This window comes from Corvus kubaryi, unplaced genomic scaffold (assembly GCF_017639235.1).
Source record: "Corvus kubaryi isolate FWS band 111438036 unplaced genomic scaffold, C.kubaryi_AGA036_p1.0 split3-131, whole genome shotgun sequence".
In the NCBI taxonomy this organism is placed as follows: domain Eukaryota; kingdom Metazoa; phylum Chordata; class Aves; order Passeriformes; family Corvidae; genus Corvus; species Corvus kubaryi.
This window is the reverse complement of record NW_024582083.1, coordinates 4,331,882-4,346,850: the sequence shown is the minus strand read 5'-3', so window position 1 is coordinate 4,346,850 and position 14,969 is coordinate 4,331,882. Positions and strand designations below refer to the sequence as shown.

Here is a 14,969-nt window from a genome sequence, read left to right as displayed (position 1 = left end):
CCACGCCCCCGCCACGCGCCCGCCACGCCCCCGCCACGCCCCCTGCCCGCTTCCCGCCGGCGATGGGCGGGGCCGGCACCGGGCACGGGCACGACACGGCGGCGGCAGCCGGGTGAGTGCGCTGCCTGCCTGCTTGCCAGCGGCTGTGCTGCCAGGGCACTCCTTCCTGCAGGCCAGTTGTCGCTCTGCTGGGTTTTTGCATTTGTATAGTAAAACATAAATAAGTGCTAGGCGAAGGCTTGTATTTCCACTTCATATCTGTATCTTGCTTTCAGTGGTACTGTGATTTGCCATTCCCTGCCTTGTTTCGTATAGGATGTTCCTATTCATTTCCAGTTTGTTACATACATGCTCAGTATGTCAGTCTTCTTGCCTAGAAATCTCCTTTAGTAGCTGGGCTTGTTCCTGGAATCCATTTTCTTTGCCAGATGGCGTGGTGATCTCATACCGTTTGCAGGGTGAGGCAGCCTTTCACCTTAGTCCAATTTGGTTGAAATTTCAATTCAAATTGGTACCAGCAAAGATCAGTTTATGTAGTGAGGTGGTTCCTAACTCCTCCCGGGGCTCCTATTTGATGCCGTTCCTGCTTCCCGGACCTGCAGCATGTGAGAACCAAGGGGTGAGAGCTTTATAATGGTTTGGGGTCGATTTTTTTGGTGTTCCCTCCCCTTCTATTCCTCCGTGTTAACGATACCAGGCCGGAGTAACGCGGGTTTCTCGGGGCTGCCAACAGGTGTCAGCAGTGATTCAGTTATATGTGATTTCCTCTTCCCAGCCCGAAGGTTCCAGTGCTGCAAATACTGGAAGTAGGGACAGGAGCTCAGATGCAGGAGTCTGAAAGGCTGGAAGGAGTCATGGTGACTGAAGGGATAGGGAGAGCAAGGTGGGGGCTGTCAGGCCGTTCTGAAATACGTATGCTCTGTAATGATGGTGCTGTTGCTTTTCTTCCCTGTAGCCAAGAGTAAGGTCTATGAATCAGGGAAGAAAAATCTTTGCAGATAAAGGTAGGAAATGGAAAAGGAAGAAGATCATACTGAGGCTTTTTGTTTCCTCCCAGACTGAGTACCTGTAGCACATGTCTGTTTAGCCTGTAGGATGAAGGTACCTATGGAGACATTCCTTTCTTTGGGGACCTTGTTTCCACTATGCAGTTGGTTTCTGTGTGTTTGCATTTGCCCCGTTGAAATCAGTCTCAGGTCCGAAGAGGGTAGACTCTTTTCTGGTTTGCATTTTGTAATTCTTGACCTTTCTGATATTTCGCAAGAGTTTCAGCAGCACAGGGAGTCTCTTATATAAAGGTTTTTGTTGGCTTGTTATTATTTTATGCTATTCAAAATATTAATTATAGTGATGATTTATGGTCTGGAACTTGTTGTTACTGAAACCTTAGATTACTCTTACTGAAAAGTAGGTACTGTTCCCCACAATATTTGGAGACTTAGAAGCATTAAGGAAGCTTTTACTGCAAACTGGGGAACCTAATAATTTTGGAAGTTATAAAATGTTGGTTGTTTTCAAAAAGATAGTTCAAATGTGGACACTATTTTTTTCTCATATCTACAAGCAAAAGGCTTAATTGCCTTTGTTCTTGCTTTTAGTTCATGTAGCTGCTATTTAGAGTTTTTCATATTAAACAACTGTTTAATAAAAAAAAGGCTCTTGGGCAGAACTTACAGGAATACAGTAGTGAAATTTCCAAAGCAGTAGTTAAATACCCACAAAAGACCAAAATCAAAAGGTATTCATCTGTTTTTAAAGGCAATGCATAAATATGGCTATTGCTTGTGGAGGTTTGGATTTATTTTAGTAGAAACTTTAAATAAATGTCACTTAAAAGCACAGTATGCAGGGGAAGACAGATGGTGTAGTTTATTCAAGGATTGATCTATTACTGTTTTAGAATAAAGAAACCTATCGCTTTTTAATGACTGAAATCTTGCAAAATCAAAATGGGAAAAAAATTTGAAACAAGGCAGTTGTGAAAGCAGGGGGGATAATTATTCACAGTAGCTATTTGCTCGCAGGTTCTAGATTGTTCTTTGAAGGCTATAAAATCTCATATTTTGTGAAGAATAGTGACATAATATTAATGTCAAAAGTCGCTGTCAGCTAAATAAGGTGTGTTACTGTGAATTGAGCAAATACTATAATTATGGGAACAAATTCATAGGATCTTGGGGAGGCAGAAGAGTGTGGGAGACCATTTCCAAGATGCAGTGGAATGGTATTCATTATGCCCAAGCAGCGTCCTTAAGCCCAGACCAGCAGAGCACAAGGCATGTCAGTGTTCACGCTGGCTATTACTTCAAGAAATGCCATATTTTTCATTACAAACTCATTGAACAAATTGCAGAGGTAGGATTGGCAGCAGGTCTGAAATGCAGAATTTGCTGTCCTTCTCCAGTCCTTACCCTAAAATTATCTGACTTTGAAATTGAGTTTTTGTGCACTCTTTGATCTATTAAACATGTGTTCTTTTTTTATAGTGCCGGCACTTCAACAGGATTGATCCTTGTCAGCAGCTGATGATTAGTAGTCTTTTGAGAGAGAGTAGCTTGCTTTCTTTGGTTGACTCTGATGTTCCGGTTATGGAGTGATTCCTTTCATCCTCTGTAAACAAAATAACAAGTGTTGACACTGACTATCAACAGAGATTGCTATGAGTTCTTTGTTTTCCCACTGAAGTCATATTGGTTCTAACATGGTACACACAGATGGAAGCTTTGGGGTGGCTGACAGTTTGGGAGGTATGGTTTGTGAATTTCAAGTGAAAGGGAGGTGTTAACTTCAGCCCAGCACCTTTGGCCTTCTTGGGGCTTAAGTTTCTGACTAATTTTACAAGTGAAAGTTTAGGTGCCTGTGGCATCTTTGGTAACTGGATAGTTAGACGAGAACTGTACAGATAACGTTTTTTTTGATCTAGGGACATGTATATACTTCCTGATTTTTTTTTTACCATAAATGTCTAAATACTTTCTTGAATTTGTCTTTTATTAATTGTTGAAATGTTAATTCTTTAAGAGACAGTAGCAACACACAGCCTCTTAGGCAGCTCTGGGAAGGAAGAGGAAGATTAAAATAAATGTGGCCATGATCAGCTGTCTCTTGCAACAGCCCCCTTTCAGTTAGCACCTCTCCTGGATGGCTTGTTTTTACAGCTGGTGTTGAAAGGTTGTGACTAAGAGAAGAGGCTTTTTGGACTGCATTGGAGTGGCTTGGATTCTAATGTTCTTCTCACCTCCATTTTTCAGCTTTGGATCTCCACAGTCTGCAGAATAAGAAGATAAGCAAGAAGAAATTTTCACTTGCCTTCGTAGTATTATCGTAAGTCCTTCAGCAAGAAAATCTTGGGGAATTTTAAATTTCTCATTTTAGAATGAAGTTGGTATTTTACAACACTGTCTCATTTGGTGGCATAATATATGGCAAAATAAAAGCTGCATCACAGAGAGAAACAAATATTCTTGGCTCCAAAGTCAATATATTTTGGAGCCTAACACAGATAATTTTTGGCTTCTGTGAGGTTTGGCCGTTCCATGGCCTATAAAGCCATGTTAGGTAAAGTCATTCATACATTACTGATTCAGCTTAACCTTTCTCACTTCATTGTGCTTTGCATTCTGGGCAAGAAGCCTGGGTGCTACTGATCCACCTCACCGGGGTTTTATCTCATTCACTCAGCCAGTTGCAAGTCTTCATCACAAGGTATTTTCATGTCTCTTGTAAAAGCACCAAGCAGAGACTTGTCATGCCTCAGCTTGAAGAAAAAGATGTTTTACCAGTTCTGTCATGGTGATATCATTTAGCCAATACCAATTTCAGTGGATGGAAAAAACCTTTCTGTTATGAGCACTAGCCATGGGAGTCAGCATATAGTGACATAAGCTTGCAGAATAAACTTTTAACTCTCATCCCTACTATTGACTCTGTAATTTCCTTTTATTAACAACATGCTTAGGCACCAAAATATGCTTTACACAGAAAGGAGAAAAATTAAACCACTTTTACTTGGTCAAGAAGAAAACCTGACAAAGTTTGAAGAAAGGGGGAATAAAAGTAAACAGATGATTTCACTGTTTTTAGGAAGAAAAACTATTTTTTGAAGAAAAAAATTAAATGGTTAAAGAAAAATTTAAAGACAGCCTATAATGTAGAATAAAATTAACAATTTTAAAAATAATTCAAATTGATGACAAAAGATTAACAGCTCAGGTATTGTTTTTATTTAGAGGCATCTATTTAATGAGAACCTGTGACATTTTTGCAGTTCATTAAGGAAAAGATTAACCATAAAAAGTGCAAAAATACCAGGTTTAGTTACATGAATTTAGATTAATAAGGTGGTTGCACTGCCTACTAGAGAAATAGCAAAGTTAGTTTGTCAAGGTAGTTGAAATACCAAAAGCATGGCTCCCGTGGTACCACAATCCTACGGAAGAGGTTGCGTTAGTTGCCAGAGAGGGAATCCGTGTTCTGCAGACGAGGTTGGCAATGCAAGAAATCTCTTGGATGCAAGAAAGGAACTGTACAAAGGGAAAGAGGTACAAAATGAGGAGACTCTTCCTGAGTTTTGCTGATACAGCTGTATCAGTACATAAGGCCATCAAAGATGTATCCTTACGAAGAGGCAGCGATTATGTGCATATTGACATTGCTCTCCCCTCTTCGCTTGCTACGACTTTTTCCAGGGGGTCATTTGCCCTGTCACAGAATGGGTTCTAAGGAGTGGGTGTGAGTGGTTTTTTCTGTGTAAAATCCAACAGGTTAGTTTTAACTTACCAACAGTTTAAACTGCCGGATTTTGAACTGAGAAGTGTATCAATACACATTCCTTCCTGTTGATTTCCAGGAAGGGAGAGAGAGGGGCAGGAACCTTTAGCTGAGGAATGGAATGGGCAGCTGGAGGTGGTAACTTTTTAAACTTCTGGGGGCAAGATTTGCTAGAGTGTGTCTGTCAGCAGGCTGTGTGTGCCTGCTGTCTGACACGTTTCTGGGTTTAGTAATGTCTCTAAGTGCACACATGACTTATTTTGGAATCTTCTGTAATGCTCTTAATAGTTGAGTTATGTTAGTTATCCAAAGAGGACTGCAACAAATACTGTAAATAAACTTACTATGTTTCTAGCAGAACTCAGATTGAATTTACTTGTAAGCACATTGATCATACCTGCTTCCCTGCTGGGTGGAACTTTGCTGTCAGTGATTAGATGGACTGGTTAAGCAGATCAAGCATGCTCATGTGATAATGTGGCTGACAGCAGGATTGTTGATATTGGACTTGTAGCTGAAGGAGCATCTACCCCCATTACGGGAAGCAGCTATCCAGTGGTGTATAACAAAGGGATACAGATTTAAGATTACTATGTTATTTTTTCAAGAACTGAGAAAGTTAGAAAACTAGAATTTCATAATCAGTTAAATATCTGAATTACTTTTTATGCTTTTAAATGCATATGTCATATGGAGAATGTCTGTTATGTGTAGAGATACTGATTGATATTTAATCCTTGACTAGTAATTCCATTCTCTGGAAATCCAGACGTACAAGTCTGTATACTAGAATTATTTTCTAAGATAGGAGTAGTATTTTCAACTACTAGGAAAGGCAAAACACCTCAATTAAATAATTTTGAACTCATTAAGAGTTAGCAGTAGAATAAGCAATCTTTTCATGATGTTGCAAATGAAAGGTTGCATCATTCATGTTCCACAATAACTTGATTTGTATAGAGCCTAAACTGTGTCAGGCCAATGATTTTAGTACACTGGAGGAAAAAAGTACCACCCTACCACCCAAAGGCATAAGTTTGAACTTTCTAGAGCAGTTCAAGAACCCATGGAAATAATGTGCTACACCAAAATACAGAGAGAAAGTATATATAAAACAAAACATTTTTGTGCATTAATGCTCTTTTAAAGGAGCTGTTGTGTTTCATTATTAGAGAAGACAAATGGTGTCTAAATGTGTAACTGGTTTAGTAGAATGGGTGTCAAGAGCCAGAGCACAACAAGAGGAGAAGTGTTTTAAGACAGTCTCATTTTTCCCTGTTATGCCACTAAAGATGTCATTGCATTGTATTTTGAAACAGACTTTTGGTTAAAGTCTTGGGTTGGGTTATCAGGATATTAGCAGGAATTATGAGAACTGCAGAAATCTGAATTAAACATAACTTTGGTTATGAGTTATGACGTCATGCTGCATGGTTTGTGTAGATCCTGGGTAGACTTGGTGCTCAGGAAGAAAAGCTGTAAAAAAATGAGGGCCTTTCATTTGTTTGGTTTACAGAGTTGTGTCTGTTTCAGTTGGCAACACAACTCTCAGGTTTTTGTGCTGATAATATGGGTTTGTCATGATGCTCAAGTAATTCTGTAGAGTTCTTAAGGATAGCAATGGGGTGCAGTGAAAAAGCAGTTGAGATCTGAACCAAGTTTCGTCTTTTCTGGACAAAAAAATTTGTTTTCTCATTTTTTGTCTTTTCATTCCTCTAAAACCATAGCACAAAGTCAGTACTTCAGCCACCTCTTCCTATTTTACAAAGAGTAGTAATTGTGTTGTGCTAATGGGCTTGAGTTCCTGTTTGGAAAAGGACACAGCAGCTGCTTGATGTTTTCCAGTCACTCCAGCTTCTAAATTTCTTGTAGCTCTCAGGTAAATGTGACTTGTTTGGGTTTATCTTCTGTGCCTAAGTATAAATGCATAATATACGTAACTTAGGAGTGATATTAATAAAAAGAACATTTAATAGTACTTTTGGAAGATTGTTTTATTGTATGAATGCCTTTTTTTTGTCTTTAATTTGATGTAACATTTTGCATAAAGAGGAAATAAATTTTAAAGATGTTTGTTTGAGTCTAGATTTCTTCAGTTCAAATGCTTTGAATATAAAATAGTAGAAAAAATTGCTGAACATAGATCAAGGAGGAAATGACATAAACAACATTCAGTAGCTTTAGGTAAGTCAGGTAAAATTTTGAGGATTAGCATCTCATACACTCATTAAAATACAAGTCAGCTGGTCACTAAGCAGGTAATTTTTCATGCTGAATTAGACATTTGGTTTTTAGAAGCTCATGCTTCTCTTCTTCTGATTCCTTCATGAAGCATTGTATGCTTACAGAAACTCAGTTCTAGAACTCAATTTCTTACTGATTTTATTTTAAACTCGTTCTGAGGGCATTGCTTTAGAAATGTCTCCTTTTTGGTTGTCCATAATGTTTAAAATAATAAATTCTTCAAAGCACCTAAGAGTTCCTGTTCCTCTGCTTGGTATCTTACAATCTTCTGTTATACTTGTTATTAGACAGAAGTTTCAGAACCAGGATGAGTATCAACTTCTTGTGTATATTTAGCTAACTCTTATATGTGGAGAAAGACACGCACATGAAAGAATTCCTTGTACTGTATTGCATACCTCATCTTTAAAAAAACATTTTCACTTTCAGACATTTATATGCATCTCCAAAATACTGAATAAAACTACTAGGACTAACTGTAATGGAATTTGTGCTGTGAATATAATTACTCTTTTACATCTTCTGTCATCTGGTTTAAATATATTACTTTAAAAAATTTAAATAGAAGGAAGTATGTTTTCCAAAGCAACAACACAGCATGTGCTATAAAGAAATCATATTTCTAAGGGTTTTGTAGTCTTTAGTGTTAAAAAAAATGCCTTCAAAGACTAAATATTCTATCAGTTGTGTTAATTTTCTTGCATATCTTGCCTTACTAAAAATTAAACGCACCAGTCTTCTAAAGCATAGATGAAAAATCAGAATAAAATAGTTTATGAATGTGGTTATGCAATTAATCATAGATGATAAGCATAGTTGGTCTTTTTTCTAAGAATTACTTTGTTAGGTTGAGAGTAAATTGTACACTAGATTTTGGACAGTTTGAATTAGCACAAACAGGTGCCACTGCTAAATACTTTCTTTCTGCACTTGGCTGCTATGCAGCAAAGCATTAAAGGCCAGGCTACTTTGTCTGGGCTCTGGAGTTTGAAATGAACCACTTTATAGTCATCATAAACAGTATTGCTATGTTGATTATACAGGTTATGTTCTTTAGAAATGATAACTGACCAAGCTACATTAAAAGGGAACTCTAAGACCATAAATTCCAGCATTTAAAGTTTCCTAAGTGGTTTTAAAATTAAAATAGGCTTTTTCCAGAAATGGGGAAGCATATCAGAGGAATCATTACATTGTTCTTGTTTTATTTGCTGGGAAAGTGTTAGTATGTCAAGGTAGGGGTATCCTTGTCTGTCACAGTATTTCTATCTTCTTAAACAAAATAAAAATCAAAATATCGTTAATCTGCAATGTAGCTTGTTGCCATTTTCTTGTGTGCTATGGTAAAACCCTAGATGCTAAAACAATTTTACAGCCTATCTCTTTTGTCGACATTAAGTGAATGAACAGTCAAGATATCATTTTATTTACCTTTGTAATCTGAATTTTATATTAAAATAAAAAATTATTAGATACCTTATTAGTTTCAGTATTCTTTTCACCAGGATATCTGAGTGATTTTTTAACAGCAATGAAGTTATCTTCAGAATACTCCCATTTTACTAGTGAGGAAATGAGGCCAAGAAATTTCATTCCCAAAAGTCAAAACTACATGGGAAATGCAAATATCCAGATTAAGCCACTGCTCTTTTTAAGTGTTTTGATATCTTTAAAATATTATACATTTGTTACATATGGTGCATTTCCATTTGGAAGCTCTCATTTTTCTGCAGTGCTGCAATATCTGACTCCAGTTACTTCACATTGCCATGCAATAGAAAATTGGGGCACTTACATCCCACGTTTTTACAGTCCTTCATGGTATCGCATTGACTGTCAGATCCTTTATTTATTTACCTATGCTTCTATTTTCTGATTTCCCTTACAACAGCTGTAGCTTTCTGTTTCCCAGTCTGGATAACTGGTTTTCCCAGTCTGCATGGGCCTCCTCTCAGCTATTCTGTGTTCAGGTCTCAGCATTCACATTGTTGGTTCTCCCAAAATGCTGTGTGGGTGTTAACTTCTAAGCAGTTGCTCAGTTTTCGTGACTGGGTGCCTTGTAGCATGGCTTTGCCAACAAGCTGTAATGGTAATTTCTGTAGCACTTTAGTAGACTTAGATTAGGATGGACTTGGTTCCGTGTGGCTGGGAGAGTTTCCAGCTAAGCTGACACATTAGAGTTATAGAGCTCTAAAAAAAGAGGAAATATTATGAGAGTAATTTTCCCAGCTTCTGATGGGTATATGTGAACCAGAATTCTCAAAACTCATGATTTCATGTAGTTTTTCATCTTAGTGTAGTTTGTTACTGGTGAGGGGAATTTTTTAAAGGACGGAAGGCAAGTTTTGATACAGGAATAACCTTCCTGCTCAATTTTCATGTTGTTCCTAAAAGCAGTTTTACAAATCCATGACATTATTTGAAACATCGCTTACAAAATAGTAATTGCATGCACAGCCTTATTATTGTAGTTTTAAATTTACTTTTTTTGAACCTTAACAGAAAAATTCAACTTGAAGAAAACTATCCAACAATTGAGAAATTTATTTTGTGATTTCTCTACTGCAGTTGTAAGGAGCAGGAAACATTATTGTAAGGGGAAGATGAATTCTGAGTACTGCTAACTTCAGCTGTTATTTATGGTATTTGCTGCTCAGAGTTTTGCCTCTACAAAGAAAGACTGTTTTGTAAGTTAACAAAATGTGGGAGAAGTCTAAGAGAAAGCAGGTGCTAGATTGCACAATATGAAATCAGGAAAAATGGGTCAGGTAAAACACTGTAAGAAAGAAAAAGCTTTCTATAACATAATTATGGTTTTTTCTTGTTCTGCATGGTAAATTTGTAAAACAGGTCCATAAGATGGCTGGGGAATTCTGTGGACTGATCAAGTTAAGCTTAGTAATACTAGTACAAATATGGAAGAAGTAAGAAATTCCAATATTGGGTGTGTTACTGAGGAAAATACTATTTCTGTTAATGATTGAAACAGAAATTGGCAGTGGTAGCTCAGAACATAATGCCTTTTGTATTTGTGGAAAACATGACACCTCAATTCAGTGTCAGATAACAATGTGCCAAATATAAAAAGGGATTTTCATTTGGCATTTTAAGTGCTCATTCCCGCTTCTAATAATGGTATGAGGAAAGCAGTTCCTATTCTGTCTGGATGAGAAAATGTCTATAAATTAAATTTAGTAAAAAATTGCATATATTTTTTTACCAACAAATGTAGTTTACAATGTAAACTGCTTTTTAATTGCCTTTTCTAGTTATGGTTGACTTTAAGTGGATTAAATCTTTTTCAAAGAAAAATACCTAATGCCTGTTTCTCTCAAGATAAGCACAATTAACTTCCTGTCTGTTAAAAATCTTGTTATTTATTTCCAAGAACATTTCCTTTTATCGTTGTCTTTTCTTCATTTATATAGGTTTGTTTGAATGTAGTTTCCAGAAAAAAAATTACAGTTTCTCTAATAAATTTAATAAATTACTCTAATAAATTACTCCTAGAGTCAGATGACAAGAGGTGCCTTATTGTTTCCACTTTCCTTTCAGAAATATGATTTTGTATTTTAGTACCTAATCTGCTATACCATTCATGGAAGTCAGGGTGATCTGTGGATGCAGTGACATTTGGATCGTACCCTTTTTTCCTGATGGACAGTTGCCAACATTCTAAAATGTTTCTTTCTGATCACCAAACAAGAATCCACGGTAGAATAGGAAGGTTTAGGATTACTTTCGGTAGAGTATTTTGAGTTATAATTCAAGACACTATTTTTTAATTTAAAAGGAAATATAAAAGTTTAGAGCAGGACCCTTTCTTGTGCTGTCATGATTCTTTATTTTAGGATTATAGTTCACTTAGAAATCTAGTTCTGTCATGAAGCTCCTCAGTTTGTGTCATGTTGCAACTCACAATTTACTGAGCAATTACTCACACTAATGGAACAACTTGTGAGTGACTGCTGATGACTGTGAGTAATAACTTTATGGTATAAAAGCACATTATTTCTTAAAATATCTGAGGAATTTAGATTCCCTTCTCTAAAGCTGGCCAACAAATAAAGCCTGTCCTGTCATAGGTTTAAAGTAATATGATGCAGCACAGTGAAATGTGTATCATAACTATTAGAAATTTTCCATGTTGTATATTTATCATTGCATTTTAATTAATTTAATTTTAGATGCTCCAAGGTCTTATGCATAAAAATATCTAGATGTTTGATTCTTATCACCTGTTTTCATATAGTGCTTAAGTCTTTGTATACTAGATACTTTCATTCAGCTTGAGCAAAATAATGAGAGACTGTCAAAGCTGGTGTATATAAAATCTCTGTTTATATATTAATGTGTACTTCAATTATTTACTGATATGGTTCTAGTTTTTTAAGGAAGAAGTATTAGTCTGACATAAAATGAAATATCAGAAAAGAGCAATTGTACTTAAGCAGCAGCAGAACATATTTTAGCAAAAACAGATTATCTGAGTTACCTGGTTCAGTACAATTGCAGAGTTTTACAATAGTATGTTTGAATATGTATTTTAAACATGTAAATAAATGAGTTAGCAATGCAGAATTTGGAATGCAACAGACCTTTTAAGTGGAACAAGTACAATCCAGGATCTTGGAACCTGCTGTCCCACATGATAGCAAGAGCGGTAGTGAACTCAATGCTATGTACAGTATAAATAATCGTCATATTTTGAGCAGCAGGCATCATGACCAGCTGATATTTTCTTTCCTCGGGACCAGTTGTTCCCAAGAGTGCATGGCTGGAGCCATATGATCTTATCAACACATTCGAGAGCCTGACCCAAACACTGACAGAGATTTTGCTGCAGCAATGACTGTCATAGAAGAAAGTCGCCCTTTTGCACAGCAGTTATCCAATGTCTACTTTACTATACTCTCACTTTTTTGTTTTAAACTTTTTGTGAAGATCAGTCTTGCTATACTTAGTCATTTCTACATTGTGAAAGGAAACCGTAAGGAAGCAGCAAGGATAGCTGCTGAATTTTATGGAGTTCCTCAAGGACAAGGTATATTTGTACATACTATGTTATCACTACTGTTTGGGGATTTTGTTGTTCAGGTAATTACTTACCTGCTAACCTCATTTACATTCAGTTTTTCAAATTATATGTGTGAGTGGGTTTTGTTTCTGTAGTTGTTGCTGTGTTTTGTATAACAAAAATTATCTGTAGGAGTGTTGTTAGATTATGCGACTTTTTTGGTTTGGGTTTTTTTTTTTCAGTTTTTTAAAATTTATTTTTTAATTTTTAGATTAACATTAAGTTCAGAATAAAACTGAAGTATCGTAGCTAGTGTTCTGTTAGGAGAGAGGCCTATATTTGGGATGGCTGTATGTAAATAAGGTTGCTGAATACTTCCCAATCTGGGACTATTTTCCTAGTAGCTCCTAATGGTAAACTCCCAGCTTACCATGCATAGTTGAAATTTTCCATGTTTGGCATATGAAATATCAGAATATTATTTTGCACCATTCTAGTGAAACTAGTCCAAATATTTCTGAAAATTATTTCTTGATTAAGGTAAAATTTTCTTACATTAATTTATTTGAGAAGATATAGTCCTCATGTACTTTGAATAAGTTGTATCTTGGTACATACCAGGAACCTTAGTAACCCTTTGTCAGGGCCAGGTTTTGGGCATCTCTGTGGAAACCTTTCAAATTTTACTGGGTTGAAAGCTCTTGTGAAAATTCCTTTTTCTGTTCTTGCAAGCAGAACTTCAGCAGAACTGTTGCCCCAAGCTCATCTGTAATGAGGTACCATTTTCATTCAATTCTTCCTTTTGCATTACAGAACACTCTTTCTTCTAAATTGTGGTGTGCTGGTACGTGACTGGACCATGATTTTGTTCAGCTTGGGATTCCTGCTACCTCACTTGTCTTTATTGTTGTTCCTTGTATTCTGGGATGACATCAAATTGAGTTAGGCAGTGGAACAGGAAGACTTGTCTTGCCTCTTACTGCCTTTACTACTCATCCCTAAGTACCACGAATGTGAAGAAGTAGCCCAAGTGAAACATAAAGTGAGAAACTATAGAAGTGAGCCAGAAACAGTTTCAAACTCAAAAGATTCTTTCAGTCTTCTATGTTGGGACTAAAGCTAGACATTTTGTGTAAGGGCATTAAAATTTGCAAGCCAGAAAGAGAGGCTTAAATCCTAAAGCAGGAATTAGCTTACTTTGCAGAGGATTTACTTGAGATGGGTTTATATAATGTGTTTTCTGCACAATCTCTGAAACCCAGGGTTTTTACATCTGAACCCGTTAATAACACCATTTGAACTGCTGTGCATGTGTGTGTTTGTGTGTGAGTGTATGTGCAGATATATATGGGTGGGAGAGTGTGTGTATGTATGTATATATTCACTGCAGTAGGATAGGAAGAGCACAGGCAGGAATACTTGCAGAGAATGGGGAAGGCATTACTTGAAATCTGGAATTTTTGCCAGAAACTGCTGGCCATCTTTAAGGCAGCTCATTTTAGGAAGACTGACACACAAGCCGGGCAAAGAAGCAAAGAGACTTGGGAAGAACTGCAGGGAAACGAATAACATACATCAGGGTGGAGAGTAAAATAGTGTCTACAGTGTTACCTGTTGCTGAACCCAGGAGTCTGTAATTCAGTAATTTGTCAAAAGTCTCATCTATTATACCTAAAAAAATGTATTATTAAGCATTCTAGTAGCTGGCCCATGCAAAAGATTGAAATCTATCACTCTTGCAGGTTACTGTTTTGGTCAGGTAGCAGAGGTTTTTGATTTAAAGAATCAAACATATGGTAGAGTTTCTAGTTTTCTGCTTGGTTTATTAAAAGAAAATAGTTAATGCAACTATTTTGTGCTTGAATTGTACTTTTTGCAGTTCAACATCAGTGTGTCTTCATTTTTCACTGTCCAGCTTGCAGTGTTTGGTTCTAGATTTGAAACAGTTGTAAGCACATGTTCAGCTAGTGTTACATAATCTGCTTTTCATCCATTTTTTGTGAATGATAGCAGCAATCCTTTTCCTTTGGGATGCAAATAATTCTTCTCAAAATTATTATTTTATCTTATCTTTTCAGTACTTTAGTTCGATGTCTGTAGAAGGAGGCATGCTAGTGTCTGAACTCACACTGTGTTGTGGGATTTGGTTTGTTGGTGTTGGTGAAATACAGGGATGCCTCCATGGTGTTTATATAATACCATGTAACAAAATATCCTGTTAAAAGTAGCATCTAAAAGATGTACAAAAAGTAACATGAAGCATGAAAACAGCTTGAAACATTACATTATAAAACTAAATACTGAGTATCCTTCTGATTAGTTGTCCATTCTTTTTTCTCAAGTAGCAGAAAAACCTTAGCAGAAAAAAAAACAACACAAGGAACCACCAAAACAGAAAATTAGCCCAACATCTATCATTAGCTAACTGAAGTTTATAGTGTTTCAATAAGTAATTCAAATTAGAGGAAATGTTTCTTTTCATTTTCTAGTTTTAACCTGATTACATACTCTCAAAATTCTGTTAGCACTGGTATTTTAGGTTTGCTTTTAATAACAAAAAATTATTTATTTCTATTATAATGGCTTGGCTAGGACGGAGTGCTATAATTTTGAAGAAAAAAGAACCTTTGGCAATAATGTGCTACTAGGCACAGGCATTATTTCATACTTGCTAAATTGACCCCTTGAATTAAAATAAGCCATTCTTTTATGAAGTCTGTATAATTGAGGGTGTTTCAAGTACTGAGCAGTAGCTTTTGGTGGAACTCCTTTTGTCAAACTGAAGGGATAGAGGTCAGTTCAGGAACTGAGGCCTAGGGATCATACATTTCAAGGCTGACTTGCTTTGTCACTTGTTCTTTTTATTAAATATAAGGAGACAGGTGAAGACCTGTGTCATCTGCCTTGTGTGGTCTTGTTGCTGCATGTTAGTAGCAAA

At 36.5% G+C, this 14,969-nt stretch overlaps 1 protein-coding gene across 3 annotated transcripts in view; it reads left to right on the top strand.

The window, feature by feature from the left end:
• The first annotated feature begins 177 nt into the window (after positions 1-177).
• ASB5 (ankyrin repeat and SOCS box containing 5) overlaps positions 178-14,969 on the top strand; it is a 40,342-nt gene continuing 25,550 nt past the window's right edge. Inside the window, exons 1-2 of one of the 3 annotated variants that reach the window (XM_042014950.1) lie at positions 178-619; positions 3,252-3,324. Coding sequence is in view for 2 of the 3 variants with exons in the window: in XM_042014947.1 (XP_041870881.1) it covers positions 11,863-12,058 (196 nt within the window). In the remaining variant the exon portion in view is untranslated. Of the gene's footprint in view, positions 620-1,571; positions 2,748-3,251; positions 3,325-11,847; positions 12,059-14,969 lie in introns of those variants that run through there. The other 2 variants (XM_042014948.1, XM_042014947.1) reach the window with 2 other exon arrangements.